Source organism: Fusarium sambucinum, chromosome I, assembly GCF_050947815.1.
Source record: "Fusarium sambucinum isolate potato_lamoka chromosome I, whole genome shotgun sequence".
Classification (NCBI taxonomy): Eukaryota; Fungi; Ascomycota; class Sordariomycetes; order Hypocreales; family Nectriaceae; genus Fusarium; species Fusarium sambucinum.
In genome coordinates this window covers 8455748-8470260 of record NC_139294.1, presented here as the reverse complement: position 1 = coordinate 8470260, position 14513 = coordinate 8455748, and the positions used below count along the sequence as shown (strand labels likewise).

Here is a 14513-nt window from a genome sequence, read left to right as displayed (position 1 = left end):
GTCTCACAGTCACACCAAGCTACACGAGTAAGGCATGTGAAGTCATCACAAAGATTAGTATTCAAGCATACAATCAGAGACTCTTGTTTTTATACAGCTTATCACACATTCTTTGAATACTCCGTTTAGATCTCTGGGGCCTAGTAATAGATATATGGAAAGAAGAAACTACACTATTCAACAATGTTTGATGCCTGCCTGCCAAGGTAGATTTAGTAGTGGAAGGTACTAAAGTTAGTAGCTTTTTCTCAACTATGTGCGGATTCATCTTTCCACATTAAATCGATTTAGCCTTTTCACCTTCCTTTCTCACTGTGAGATGATTAAAGCAACCTATGCACTTATGGGTTGCTGCGCCTCTGACTCCCGCATCAAGACACACTTCACTTACAAACTATCAGTTGATCAGTCTCCGTATTCACTTCAAGACATTTTGGCTAACATTGGCAACACAGCTTATCCTTGTATCAAACCAATCAGCATCTGACTTTTCAACCACCCACGTCAGTGGGCCAACCTCTATTAGACGAGTTTCAGTCTCGGCTACGCCCATTTCGTGTCTAGTCCGATGCTGATCAACGACACGACACCAACCCCCCATAATAACCACAACCTCAGTCCTGCATCAGCCAGGCCAAATCTACTCCAGCGACGTTTCAATGCGTTGTCGACCCCCGAAATTACGATGCCATCGCTAGGCACAATCACTTGGAGAATACTAGCATTCTCTTCACTCTTTATACAAGTCCGCGCTCAGTCCTCTGACCCCAATAACACCGCCCCTAGTCCAATTGACTCCATCACGACAGTCTCGTCCTGCGACGCCCGGACTATCAATTACATCACCCACACCCTTCCCCAATCGTGCCTCACAAGCTCTTGGACAAGCTCGACTGCCACTTCCACTCCTTCACTCTCCAATTCGACTAGCGATACCTCTTCTGAGCCGACACAGAGCAATCCTGCATCCTCCACCGTACTGAGCGAGTCCCAATCCCAACAACCCTCGTCCACCGCTATTCCCCCCAAAGACGAATCGCCAGATGCAGCTGGAGATGGAGCAGAGAAACCATTCATGTCCTTCGAGGACTGGAAAGAGATGATGCTACGCAAGACAGGTCAGGACCCTCAAGACCTTCACTCTAGAAACACAAAGCCACGCGACAGGACACCGCCAGACATGGGCCACGCCGGCCTCGGCGAGGAAGACGAGATATCATTGAACTTTGACAGTTATCTGGATAACGCCGGAAAGCAAAAGGAGCCTCCTTCCGATGTCGATCAAGTTCAGGGCGATGGATCAGGCAAGGCAATCGTTTATGAGGATGGTCGCGCATCGATCCATAGGAGTAAAGATGCTGGCAAGACGTGCAAGGAACGATTTTCTTATTCGTCTTTCGACGCTGGCGCCACGATTCTCAAGACAAGCTCTGGCGCAAAGAACGCCAAGGCCATTCTTGTTGAGAACAAAGACTCTTATATGCTTCTCGAGTGCTCTGCCAAGAGCAAATTCGTCATCGTTGAATTAAGTGATGATGTCCTCATCGACACTGTCGTTCTCGCAAACTTCGAGTTCTTCTCCAGCATGTTCCGCCACTTTACTGTCAGCGTTAGTGACCGGTATCCAGTCAAGACGGATAAGTGGAAAGAGATTGGATTGTTTGAGGCACGAAACTCGCGTGATATCCAGCCTTTTCTGGTCCAGAACCCTCAGATCTTCTCAAAGTACGTCCGCATCGAGTTCCTTACCCATTGGGGGAAAGAGTTCTATTGTCCGGTATCCTTACTTCGAATTCATGGTTCACGCATGCTCGATTCTTGGAAAGAAGCTGACCAAGCTCGTGATGACGACTCGAGCCCGGAAGAAGAGGCCGAACCAACCCAGCAGTCTCTGCCTCCAGGGGAAGAAGCACCAAAGATACAAGGAGTCGAGCCAACCCCTGAGCCTGTCGAGACCACCTCGATCGAGGAAATACCTTGTTGTGAAATTAATGCAACTTCGCATATCTTTATGGTGCCACTTTTCTGCCCCGTCTCACTCAACCATACGACTTACACGATGTCTAACAAGAACAGCTCTGTGGAAGTAACGAGTGCTGTCTCCGCCCTCAATTCCTCCGAAGACAGAGAACAGAAAGGCCACTCAACTCAACACATCCCCAGAGCAGAGCTCCCGGCAAGTGATGAGCCTACATCCTCTGTGTTCTCCAAGACAGTCTCCCCAAGCGCCACACCCGCCGTCTCACCCACTAGTCCCTCCTCCGTGTCATCTTCCAACATCGAATCAGTTTCAAACTTTACTTCTCAAACACAGAGCTCCAAGATAGCTTCAACATCCTCCTCTGCGACAGCCCCATCCGTGGCAAAGCCTTCACCTACCAATACTGTTAATTCCAAAAAGGGCACGACGGGCACAGCTTCTGGCTCGCCCGCCTCGCCAACAGTGCAAGAGGGTTTCTTCAAAGCCATATCGAAACGTCTCATCGCAGTTGAGACTAACCTCACTCTCTCCCTGAAATACGTCGAAGACCAGGCTCGCCACATGTCCGAGACTTTGCAACGAACAGAGCAGAAACAAATTTTAAAAGCAAACTTGTTTTTCGAGGAACTAAACCGTACTGTCGTTGCCGAGCTGCGCTCCGCTCGTGAGCAGTACGAACAGATATGGCAGTCGACTGTGATCGCACTCGAAAGCCAGCGCGAGCAGTCCAACCGAGAGATAGTAGCGCTCAGCAGTCGTCTCAACCTTCTTGCCGATGAGGTCGTCTTCCAGAAGCGCATGGCCATCGTGCAAGCAGTCCTCCTCCTGTCATGCCTCCTTCTCGTCATCTTCTCCAGAGGTGGATCACTACCCTACCTCGGGCCCCTCGTAGATCAAGCTAATATTGCTCAATACGATACTGGATCGCCTGCAGCTCGTCTTCGGGCATTGTACGGGGACGTCTACGGTGTAGATGGGCAGAACGCAGCTACACTCGCTGCCCGCCAGAGAGTGTTTGTGCCTGTGACTGAAGCAGAAGAGCATAATGATTCAGCAGAGCTTCGACGACGCGCTTCTTTGGTTGACGAGATGCGTAACGAGCGGGCCGAGCGCGAGCAACTTTCACCACCTCAAACACCAAGATCTGCCGACGGTTTCTTATCTTCCTCAGATCTCTCACCACCCCCTCAAGAAACGCAATCAAGTATTCTGCGCCATGCTCCTGCGATCCACTCAGGTAATTCGCGTAAGCCCTTGCCGGCTTTACCTGAGAACCCTGCGTCGCCGTAACTAGAAGTAGTTTGAAGGTGAAGTTAGAATTATATCAGATCAAAATTACTAGAGACAATAATTAAACTTGCGCAGTCACTGTATCATAATATGTTACCTCTTGCATATGTTCCCTCAAATGTATGCATATATAGTTATCACAGGGCGATCGGACAGTTTCTATGATGAATCTAGTGATTGCATGTATCTACCTGAGTTATATCTGGTATAGCTTGGACTATTCATCGGTCCAACTCGAGATACTGCAAATTCAAGACCTTGACATTCACAGAAGGTCGTCCGAAAAATGACACGCGCACATAGCGCCAAAGTGTCGCAACATTACCAACCACCAAATCTCAAACCTCAAACCTCAAACCTCAAACCTCAAACCTCAAGATGACATCAGAAAAATATCAAGATGGCTGTAGGATCCAATGCTTAGTAGCGTGAGTGGCGACTGAGCACAATAGACTGCTCATAGTTGGCTTCTTCAAGGGCAGCCAGACGGGTACCGCGGTCAAACTGACTGTGGCGATGACGCTGAGCCTCACGGAAGTGATGGCCCGCAGTAGGAGTGAACAGGCCTGAGAATAGATGGTCAGTTTGCAAATACTTGACAAGCATGTGAATAGAAGAGGCACATACCGACATGTTCCGCGTTCTCGACCGACCGCTTCATCTTTGACTGGTTGTCGGGGCCAGGGAACGGCTCCTCTCGGCCAGCCATGCCAGGATCATCTGAGTGAATTGTGTAAAATAACTATATAGGTTAGTTGTAATGCATGGTATATGCTTTGATGATGTACTGACCTTGGGCCGGTAGTGCTCGGCTTCAAGCATCACAGAAGAGTTGCGGAACTTCTGGACGAGGCAGTCCTTGCCCTGGATGGCTGTTGAAGGTTAGCGTAGGTTAATGAGTTTAGGATAGAGTACTACTTACTAGCATAGGAGACTTCGGCGACCTTGTCGGAACGGAAGCAGTTCCTGTGAATGTCAGTCAAGGAACGGTAAGGACATGTCGTGCCTTGCTTACCAGCGCTTGTTGGCGCGTGCCTGAACGAACTATTCAACGGTTAGTATCGTACAGTAAACTTAGAAGAGTGAGAACTTACATCAATAATATACTCTGCTTTCACAAAATTGATAAAAGCGTAACCGACACTATATGATAGTTAGCCAAGACCTTGTAAGTGATTAGTGAATATACTTACTTGCAGTCATTAGCAAAGTCGATTCTCAGGTACATAAAATCATACTTCCCGTAAGAGGAAGCATCGACAATCCGCTTTAGGAGCGGCTGGTCCACCTTGTTTGGGATGTTCCGGAGCATGATCTGTTGCAAGTTAGACGACACGACAATTGAAATTTGAAAGTGATGATTGACTTACAGTAGTGCGCACGTCTCGTCCTGCCATGAGGTCGTAGATGTCGACGATGTTGTTATTGCGTTGTTGGCTACGCTGGCCGAAGCGCGGACCGCGACGTTGAACCATGGTGCCGTAGTTCACGAAGGAAGGACCAGCATTGTAGCTCTGGCCTCGTGAGTGAATAAGCGTGGCAGCCGGGGTAGGAGGGCAGAATGGCCGGTATGTAGGCCCACCAGAGAACTGGTATGCGATGGGAGCCCACGGGTTACCCTCAGGAGCACGAGGAGCAATCAGGCTCATGCTGTTTACGGGATAACGGCGAGCGCCAGAGACTGACATGCCATTCATTCCACCGATAATGCTATCCATGGTAGGAAAGGCATCCGCAGGGCGGATCAGAAAAATCACGAGACCCTGTTTGAGTTAGATACCATGAGATGGCTGGATGTGCGAATAGAAAAGAAAGACACTTACGTCTGCAGCAATCTGCCGGGTGTTCTGGAACGCCCAGGTGGCCTTGGCAGCCTTGCAGAACTGAACGACACCACGGAAGCCTCCGTTAGGGAAGCTGGTCGTTCGCACCAAGGCGAATAGGGATCCGAAATTGCAGAGTTTGCGTTGCACAATCTCTTCGACGTAGACAGGGTCAGCTACAGCGTAGTCAAGCAGTTCGACCGAAACGTTGAGCTGTCTAAGCTCACCGAGTCGAACGTCACCGCGGTCAAGCTTTCATAGTTAGCAACATGAGGCATGATAACGAGTGAACAAAGACGTTGACTTACTCGCTCTTGCTTAACTTTGACATAGGAAGGCAACCATTTCTTTTCGGACTTGCGGACAGCATCATGGAAGTTGATGATTCCGCGGAGGTCCTCGAAGCAAACGTACACGTGAGACCCATCGGTCTCAACGTGACGTGCACCGAAGAACGTCATTCCTCGGGATTGCAGATCCTGATTATACGTTAGAATAAACTCAAGATGTAGTTGGTATAGGTGGAAATACTTACCTCCATAAACGCCTGCACCTCCTCAATGTCAGGAGGAGGCGTGTCACAAAGCTCGAGGCGGTGCGAGATGTCCATCTCGTGGGACAGAGCAGAAGCGATGACGAGACCTCCCTCGGGAAGCAGAACAGCAGCCGACTTGCCCTTGTTGGGCTTAAATGAAGAAGCTGTGGCAGAGAGTCGTCCAGAGTTGGACGCGTCAACGAAAGGATCATTCTCGAGTCTCTGGTTTTGATCAGTGCCCTCGTAGACATCGTGGGGAGCCATAGCCCCGGTGCTGTAGTTGCCGCCGTGGTGATAGGTCACGGTGTTTTCACCAGGGGAAAACATGGTGAGTCGAGTATCAGGAGTTCCTTGGTAGGACTCCATCACACCGTCGGGGGGCGAAGACAAAGTCTTGTGGCCACCGGGACGCGAAGCCATGGTGCGTGATGATGACGAAAGGGAGTACAAAATAGATTGTAGGAGATGACAAAGTAGAGGAATAAGTCAATGAGAGAACCAAACTGAAAGAAACCAAAGTGGCTGCTCTACAGTAATCGGTTCTGATGTTGATGTTGGGTGGAGAGGAAAGGAAGGGGAAGGCAGAGGGGAAGGAAGGTGGGAAATACTTGGGGACTCGGAGGGTGTGGGGCTGCGGGAAGATCAAGCCCTACGACGTGAGGGGGACTTGCTTGGGAAGGAGCGAACTGACTGCCTACCTGCAAGATCAGAGGGTACTTAGACTCAGGAGGACCAGTCACAGGGACGTGGTAGGGGAACGTTGACGGAAAACAGGAACATGGGAGAGAGGAATCAAGTATATCCACGACCAGTTCAAGGTTTATATCCCCTATTATAATCGTCCGAGCCTCTACTAGATTATGTATAATTGTATCGTCCTCTGTGAACTGTTGGTCTCGATCTCTGGCTGCCCAGTCAACCGCTCTACAACTCTCCTGGACTTGCAGAGGAACTCGTGCATATCTAATTTTGACTTGATTTACTTGAATTTGTATTTGTGCGTTTGGTGTTTTGTGATTTCGTTTATGTGAGTTGAGTTCGTGATCGTGGCTCCTGTTGACGAGAGCTGCCTAGCTGTTGTGGCCGCCACTGATACGTTGTTTGATATTCCCCCCACCACCTCTCTCTTCGGTGACTACTCAGACAACCCAGTGCCTCCTTCGTGATCCTGTCTTTGCATTGATATTAGTATATTCGTAGAGTTGAAGCATTCCGTGATCTGGTGTAGTGTTTACTTGCAGGCATGCACCCATGTCACTCGATGATATTTCTTTCAAATCACATGCACACTGTATATACTATATTGAAAGGCCTTTCTTCGTAATTTAATTATGTCATATGCGTTCTATATATATTCAATGCCATGTACTGAAGTTGTTGTGGCTTTGTGTCCGACGGTTGGGCGAGGGGATTCACAAGGCTCAACCCCTGAAATTAGTGACCATCCTTCCCACCCCACTACGAATGTAGGCGTTCTATACGTCATGCTCAGTGGAATTACTTTGTGCTATCCAGACTGGATATCTAAAACATTCACTTGGTGTTTGCCAAATTAAATACGTCCTTTGTTTCCAGTCACAATGTTTGTTCAAGTGTTGGCCTCGCCAATGTACTGCTATCAGTACCTAGATATTATTTGATACTCACAACGATCGTCTCAGGTATTCAAATCATCGTAAATAGATTCAAGCATTTTTTCCATGTGGGAATATGACCCTCTAGTGTTTAGGCCACAACGTGTCGTGTCAACGGTTTCCATCCTGCCTTCCACGTTTCCAACATCTGATTCCTAGAAGGAACAACACGCAGACTTCATGACACGCATTGTAAGTTCTCTAAGTCAAATCAGTGTTTATATGGTTCTTTTTGTACTTACATTGCTCTCAGAAGCATACCTACCTCCTACAGACAATCCTAGTGCCTCTCCCGATGTACAAACCGACAGCGAAGACGAAGCGCAGGAATTTGGTTGCGATCACAACGACAGGAATATCCCCAACGCACGACAATAGGATCATACTCTATCTTCCACGATTGGAGTCACCTTGGACTGAACTATACTCAAGGCCTTAGGACAAGCCCAGTCGGACACACCGAGGCGGCAGTGCTCGATCAGAACAGGATGACTTTGCGGCAGACTCTTCGATACACAAGGGCAAGTCTTATTGATATTTCCATATGCTATTATCTCTTGAAATATATGGACAATTGTTTATACACCCCTAAGCTTTCTATCTTGCGAGTGTCATGATCCTACCTATCTCAGTCCATCTCCAAGGTTCGTACTTGATTCTAACAAGACGCACATTACCTTACAAGGCTAATACCATGGTTTTCTCTTTTAGAACTATTGTATTTCTACTCCCTTGTTATTTGATCATTGGATCTCTTTTCTTCGCCTCCTTACCTCCAAAAGTGATCCCACAACACCTGCCCGGAGACGAAACAAAGAAGGCCGCCGCAAGACCTTAGAGCCACAATCTTGAGAAATTCATATCAAAAACCCCATTTCTATGATCTCTGAGCTCGATAGTTTATACTACCACAGTATTGCGCTTTATTCGCCCACAATGTTGCGAAACGGTGTCAGAATGGACAGCGAACGAAAGAGGGTAACTTCAAAACCTAGAATTTCGAATTATACCACATTGCACCGCAACCTCTCATTCTATAGTGAACTGTATATAATGAGTCTTGAAAGATACGAGTAAATACCGGAAAACTCCAAGAGGAATTCTCCACTGTGCTGGCGCGCAGGTTGCTGGGTTCAGGAGTCACGCAATGAACTTCGGAGTCAGGGAGTTGACTATACAAAGCCAATTTCTTTTGTTTATTCCCCTGTCTACTTCTCTACTTTCCCATACGTCCATTGAATCGATTCCTATTAGCTAAAGTTTTTCTGATTCTCCAAGGCCGTCTAAGAGACGTGATACTACGTTCTCTAAGCCTGATACTGCCTTTAGGTCTAGGACTATGAGACTGGCGGTATCACAATTCTTCTTCTCTCCAGTATGTCTGTTCTGTGGCTCTTTGTCTTACGAAACTCCCCATTGACAGGTTGCTATGATTGCAGGACCTCACTTGTATTCCAGCTCTCAGGGGGTTGGATACCCCGGTGCGTACATCTCACGGATAACTGGGATGACTCTCACGGATTACTGCCGATACCTTCGATCTCTTCTTCAAACCTTCCGTCAGCCTTTTATTTCTATTATTGTCAAAACAACGAAAGTGCGGTGCTCGAGCGTTCTCTCAAAGAAAGGATGACTTTGATAGCCAAGGTCTGAGATTGTGCAGGGAACCTTCTCTAAGGCTTTCCACTAGCGGCTCTCCAGAAATCAAGACTTCCAAGGACCAGTATTACTTTGACTGGATTACGCAGTTGTCTATACGGGAGATAAGTATTGGGGGAAAGGAGACAAAGGACGAAATGGTGGCTACGTAACTTCTTCTACTATTACCTCTTCCATGTCACTATCTTTCCATATCTAGCTATTACACTATCCTTATACATGTTTCTATCTTCTCGTTCGTTTCCTGAGCCAGTATCCGAAAGTGATAGTCTTAACCCCATGACCCCCTTTCCAGTCACCGATGCCGCCAAGAACAAACTACCTACTGAGAGTCTTGCTCAGTTCTTCCTTGTTAACGTTGTATGTTTAAAGCCGGGCAATTGGTTGTATTGTAGTTTTGTATAGTTCGGTAACCGATATCGAGTGGTAGAACCTCCTAATTGCAACAAGTATTAGCTATCGGAGATCTTAGGTCCACTACAACAGAACTCACCATACTATCCTTCCCTTCTTGTAACTGGCCTCCTCGTGTGTGATAATCTTTATCCATCTACTTCAGTCCTAACCCCTTGGGGCTCGTTTCGTGTATGTTGAACGTGAGTCCCCCCAGACTTGTAGTTGGAGGAAGAGAGTACTAAAGGGGGCAAACCCAACATAGTTTCGGCGATATACTTTGGGCAGATCGTTGTGATACCAGATGACCAGTCGTGTTCTTCTCTAATGTAGTGGTCTTCAAGCAATCTAAAGTTAATCTCGAGAGGACGATGGCCACTCATGTTAGTGAAAGGGCCAGGTTCTTTCCAGGCGCGTCGGGTTCCTCCTGATCGGAACAAGTTTCACAGCTTGACAACGAAACTAAATAGATTGTGTGCTATCTAATTAAATTTCATTCGTCGTTCAAAGCTCTGCTTAGAGAATCAAACGTCAGCTCAGAGATCTTTTCGAAAACATGTTGAAAGCCATCTCAAAGTACCGATTCTTTCCTGTACAGACTGGAGGCTCTCCTTAACTTCACAAACATCATTGTATACTCAAGACTGTCTTACGATGAAGTATCGTCTGAGTTCATCTTGTGCCCGGCCACTTCGCTCAAATTTACTGTTTGGCGGCAATGGATCTCTTGAAGGCCGCCGATCGCTACAGCTTTTCGATTCGGGCATCTTCCTGCAAAATCCAAGTTACCCATTGTCTTTATGGTATTGCTTTCCCTGTATGAAATTGAATTACTTGCCAATACCGTTGCGGTGTGATTTGAGCAGTGGTTTTGGACCGGTTTCAAGGTTAGCCGTAACATGACCCCTGAACCCTCCCGCCGGTATGCAACTCGCCCAAGCTATGGTTTCTATTCTCAGTATCTTGGTCAATCTGAGTTATAGTTTGCCTTATGCGTTGTTTAAAACGTGTCGTTGAATAGAGCCGTCGATTCCGAAACGGCTTGGTAAGGGGTTGAGGTCGGGACCCTACAAGAGATCGAGTCTGAGTAGTTAGCTCATACATCCCGCTGTAACAAGCACTAGATACCTCTATAGAGTTGCCGATTTATCCAGAAATTTTCGAGTCGTAGAAGTTGATCTGGGTGGCGTAGATAAGCAACATAGGGTGTCTCCTCCTTTGGCCGCCGTTGGCTGTAGTGCATTGGTTTAACCAATAGCTGCTTTCGGTGCAGCATTACCCTGTAATATAGTACTTCAGCTAGATCTTTTTTCTTTTCTAACTGCTAAAGCTCGTGCCTGGATTTGGAGTTCGTGGTTGGCGTTCTCATAGCTATATGCTCCGATTCTTCGTCCCTGATCATGCTTTCAACACGCAGACCAACTAGTTCTTCTTCGATCCTCTTTATTTGCCGTTGCTTGAACAGATAGGCAATTGCGCGGGCTTGCCGGATGATTCGGAGCGTATCTTGGTCTTGATAAAGACAGTTCTAGGGAAACAGTCGTTAGCCATAGTATTACAGACCGAATGGATGAAGGGAAAAGGCTCTTTCGGCCAAAGGTGAACCTGCTTGATTATCATTGGGAGATAACACTTAGACGCTTGTAAGCTACCTATTATCGTGACAAATAACCACGTTTGGTGGTTAAGAAGAGAAATGCTTTCAAGATCGATTCGTGTCTGACAGCAAATACATCGATTACAAAGACACAAAATCCGCCCAAGTTCCAATTGCTTCGGTGGGGTGTTACAGGGCCTCAGTCAACCGCTTTGCAGTACCTACGCGCTGCAGGCACCCGGCCACCCCAATCCCTTCAATATTATGTTTTTTCTTCTTCCAAAAGGATTGTTTTCTTCATCTCAACATCTTGTTTGCTTTCTTCATATCACGCCGCTAGAAATCTATTCTGTTTATTGACCTCTTTAAGAGGTACTTCCAAAAGTGTCGCCCCTAATAGAAGATCTTAGGTATGTTCCTTTGCCGCAATCACGACATATAACTGACAGCTAAGACCAGGATCTCCCTTGACTTAAGTTTTTCTCTGCCAGATCTTCAGTTCTATCGAGAAATCAGATTACAAGCAGAAACCCGACAATCTATACCACGGCTCTAGCTAGAACTGGAAGCAACCAGCGAACACCTTGCTACATATGTTATTACAAAGTCCTTTGTCCAGCCAGCCATGTTTCACTAGGATATCGGCCAGTCTTATCTATAACCTTCTAATCGAATCTACCAGTCTCCAACACGAAGTTGACAACACGAGTGTCCTGCTCGAACCAACAGTATGGCATTAGCCATCGATCCAGGGTTGGATCGATTGCTTCACCAGCTGAGAGGAAATCCTCACAGGCGCAAGGGCTACTGTTACAACGCTAAAATTCCTAGTTGGATCCTGTACGACGATCTAATCTCTACTCAGATCTGCTCTCTCTTACGGAAGCTCCTTCGTTCTAGGCGGACACCGAGTGCCACTCCCAAGAACCATGAGGGACCTAGGTTCCCGCGGCATCTCTCGTACACAAAGAACTTGCGGGTGCCTAACCATTTATTCAACTCGACTATCCCTTTCTCAATGTCCAGCTGCCAGTGTAGTAGCTTCCTGTCTCTTTCTCTTTTCATACTCGACTTTATTGAGAGACATGGGGGCATCTGGGTCAACCTCAGCCCTTCTATTGAGTACGCTGGATCAACCAAGGTGACAGGCCACTGGTAAGGCGTACTGGAGACATTGTCATGTGTTCTTGGTACGAACAGGTCCAGATTCAGATCTTTGACCAAGGTATGCTCATAATGTCTACTTCCTATAAATATTAGAGCTAGAGCCGGTTATACCAAGTTTCATGTACTGATACCGCCTCTAGTCCCCTTCGATTATAATGTTCCGTCTCTTCATCCCGAATGTGCCTTGACCCCTATTCAACAACTTCAAACGCTCATTAAACCGCACCTTTACTATAAAAGCGAATTCAACAAGTTCTGCAGGAAAGATTCTTTCCAAAACCCTTCTAATCGAACCCATCATATCAAGAAGCCTCTGTCCCTGGTAACAAGAGCTATGTGCAAATTGTGTATTTGTCCAAGACATAAAACCTCAGGTTCAAATATGGAAGGTCGGCATGGTTAACTATCGCTGCATCATCAACCGACATCGAAAGACTCAGAGTTCATTTTCCTGGCTCTCAGCTTATTTTAATAGGTCTAAGAGTACGAGGTTTAAGCCACATCCTCTGGTGCGTTCCGGATGCGTATGAATAAGTAAGACACTTTTCCTTGGGAAGGATCTTGATTATTCCAAAGCCTAAAGGACCACATAGAAGCCTGCAGCTAATACGTGGCAACGGTACGTTTATCCCCTCTAAGATATGGCAAACGTTGTATTGAAACACCTTCATCGATAGGTCAGAACGAATACTCCATCCCTTGGTTGGTGGACGAGTCCTTAAGTATCTTCCGACCGTACTCAGCATCACAGAAAGACGCAGTAGTACCGACATCTACCAACCCGTTCGATCGTTCCGTTGGGTGTTCAGGCTATATTTTCAACAGCAGCTTTGGAACGAAAGTCTATGCCCTCCAGTCATGCACGGCAGATATGAGACCACCAATGCTTCAGCAAGGTCAGCCAGCACAAGTTACATAGTTCCTCTTCCTCTTCATATAACAAATCCACTAATATCTCCTCGCCAAGCTCAACTACTCGTGTCAATCGATGAGTCTCACATTGCTGCCAACCGAAAGGACGATCTCAACTCCACCGCCGACTACCACTTGACTGTCTCGAATTCCCACTTCTCCTTGCGCCCTCTCACTCCGTTACTCTCATAGACCAAATGTGAGAATTAGATACAGTAATGGTCTCAATGGTCCCAGGCGTGACTGGGGCAGCAATCGAAACCTCAGCATAGGTTCATGCTACAATCCACGTATGAGCCCTGGCAGTTCGGGTTGAGCTTTGTGGTAGAGCCTCGTTCAACTACGGAACCTCATGGTTCTATCCTATGGACATTGCTCCCGCAACTGTCTCACAAATGGAATGAGCTTATTTGGTAAGTTCTTCAGACGAGCCATGACTAGTTTTGCTCAGTGCCTAACTGTTCATATCAGAGACTCTTGCACGATTCTTCAGTCTACCGCTCGAATATCACAAAAACGTGCATCACACCTAAGTAGGATTCTATCCCTTAAATATGAAAGTTGCTGACCATTGGCGGGATGTAGCTTTCGCGACTCCCCCCTTTCGGATTTCCTAGCGTCAGATATACCCGCCTTTCTGGCTTTTCCATGACAACATCGAAATCTTTCGTGCGCCGCTTTACATCGCAAATACCACAGTCAGTAACCATATAGTTCTATCCAATGACAACCTGTCTTTGTTCTGGTGTCGTTTTGGCCTAGGTCGGCCCGAGTTCTTGCGCGACTTCCAGGGTCATCGTGTTCTCCAGGTGTCCTGACAGTTGATCTCTTCTTCCCTATAGTCAGGGGTAATTGATGGATTTTTGGGCTCTGAATGGACTACATCATAAGTGCTTGCCGAATGGGTTAGTGGTAACACGCATCATGATTTGGGAGCCTCTAGACCGTCTTCTCCATTTGGGTCCAGGCCTGTCAACTCGTATGTGGTAAATCGGAGCGGTAGAAACTTCGCATACATCTCATACTGGACATTAGTCTTCTCGGACATATACCAAGATCATTCTTGCTACTCAGTTGTTGTTTTGTTCTCCAAATAGTTAATTTTCAAGCTCTTCGAATGCAGGCCAAATGATGTCAACAGATACTAATCTATACAGTAATGTATAACAATGAATATATAAAAACAATTAGAAACCATGACTCGATACACCAGATGCTATTTCCTATACGAGTTTGAGTCATCAGTAAAATTACCCGGCCACTGGATGAGGAGTCCTACTATATTTTTTATGCTACGAGACCTACCCTACAGTCGTTGCATTGTCAGATGGTGTTTATATGAGCATATGGGATTTGCCTAAAAACGTCCATATCGGCCGGAGAAACTTACCAAGTGGTGAATACTAGAAAATTCAATGCTTATAATTATATCTGCCGTCAAATAGTTCAATTGTTTCTTTAGTGGTGGAAAAGTAAATGAAATGGGAGCCGGTTTAGAGTATTCAAAGACACTCAGTAAGAT

General features: G+C 46.7%; 2 protein-coding genes across 2 annotated transcripts; one reads left to right on the top strand and one right to left on the bottom strand.

Annotated features, from left to right (window-relative positions):
* Positions 1 to 685: 685 nt before the first annotated feature.
* Positions 686 to 3271, top strand: FSST1_005495 (UNC-like C-terminal-domain-containing protein; the record flags this gene model as incomplete). The annotated part of the gene is made up of 1 exon (XM_083231776.1): positions 686 to 3271. The coding sequence occupies one exon, from the start codon at positions 686 to 688 to the stop codon at positions 3269 to 3271; it is 2586 nt and encodes an 861-aa protein (XP_083088925.1).
* A 420-nt stretch (positions 3272 to 3691) lies between these two features.
* On the bottom strand, positions 3692 to 6049 carry FSST1_005494 (RNA recognition motif 2-domain-containing protein; the record flags this gene model as incomplete). Its single annotated transcript, XM_083231775.1, has 11 exons — positions 3692 to 3837; positions 3899 to 4013; positions 4064 to 4143; positions 4194 to 4237; positions 4287 to 4315; positions 4366 to 4414; positions 4465 to 4586; positions 4642 to 5034; positions 5095 to 5346; positions 5403 to 5573; positions 5630 to 6049. 11 exons carry the CDS (start codon positions 6047 to 6049, stop codon positions 3692 to 3694), a joined length of 1821 nt encoding a protein of 606 aa, XP_083088924.1.
* Between the last annotated feature and the right edge of the window lie 8464 nt (positions 6050 to 14513).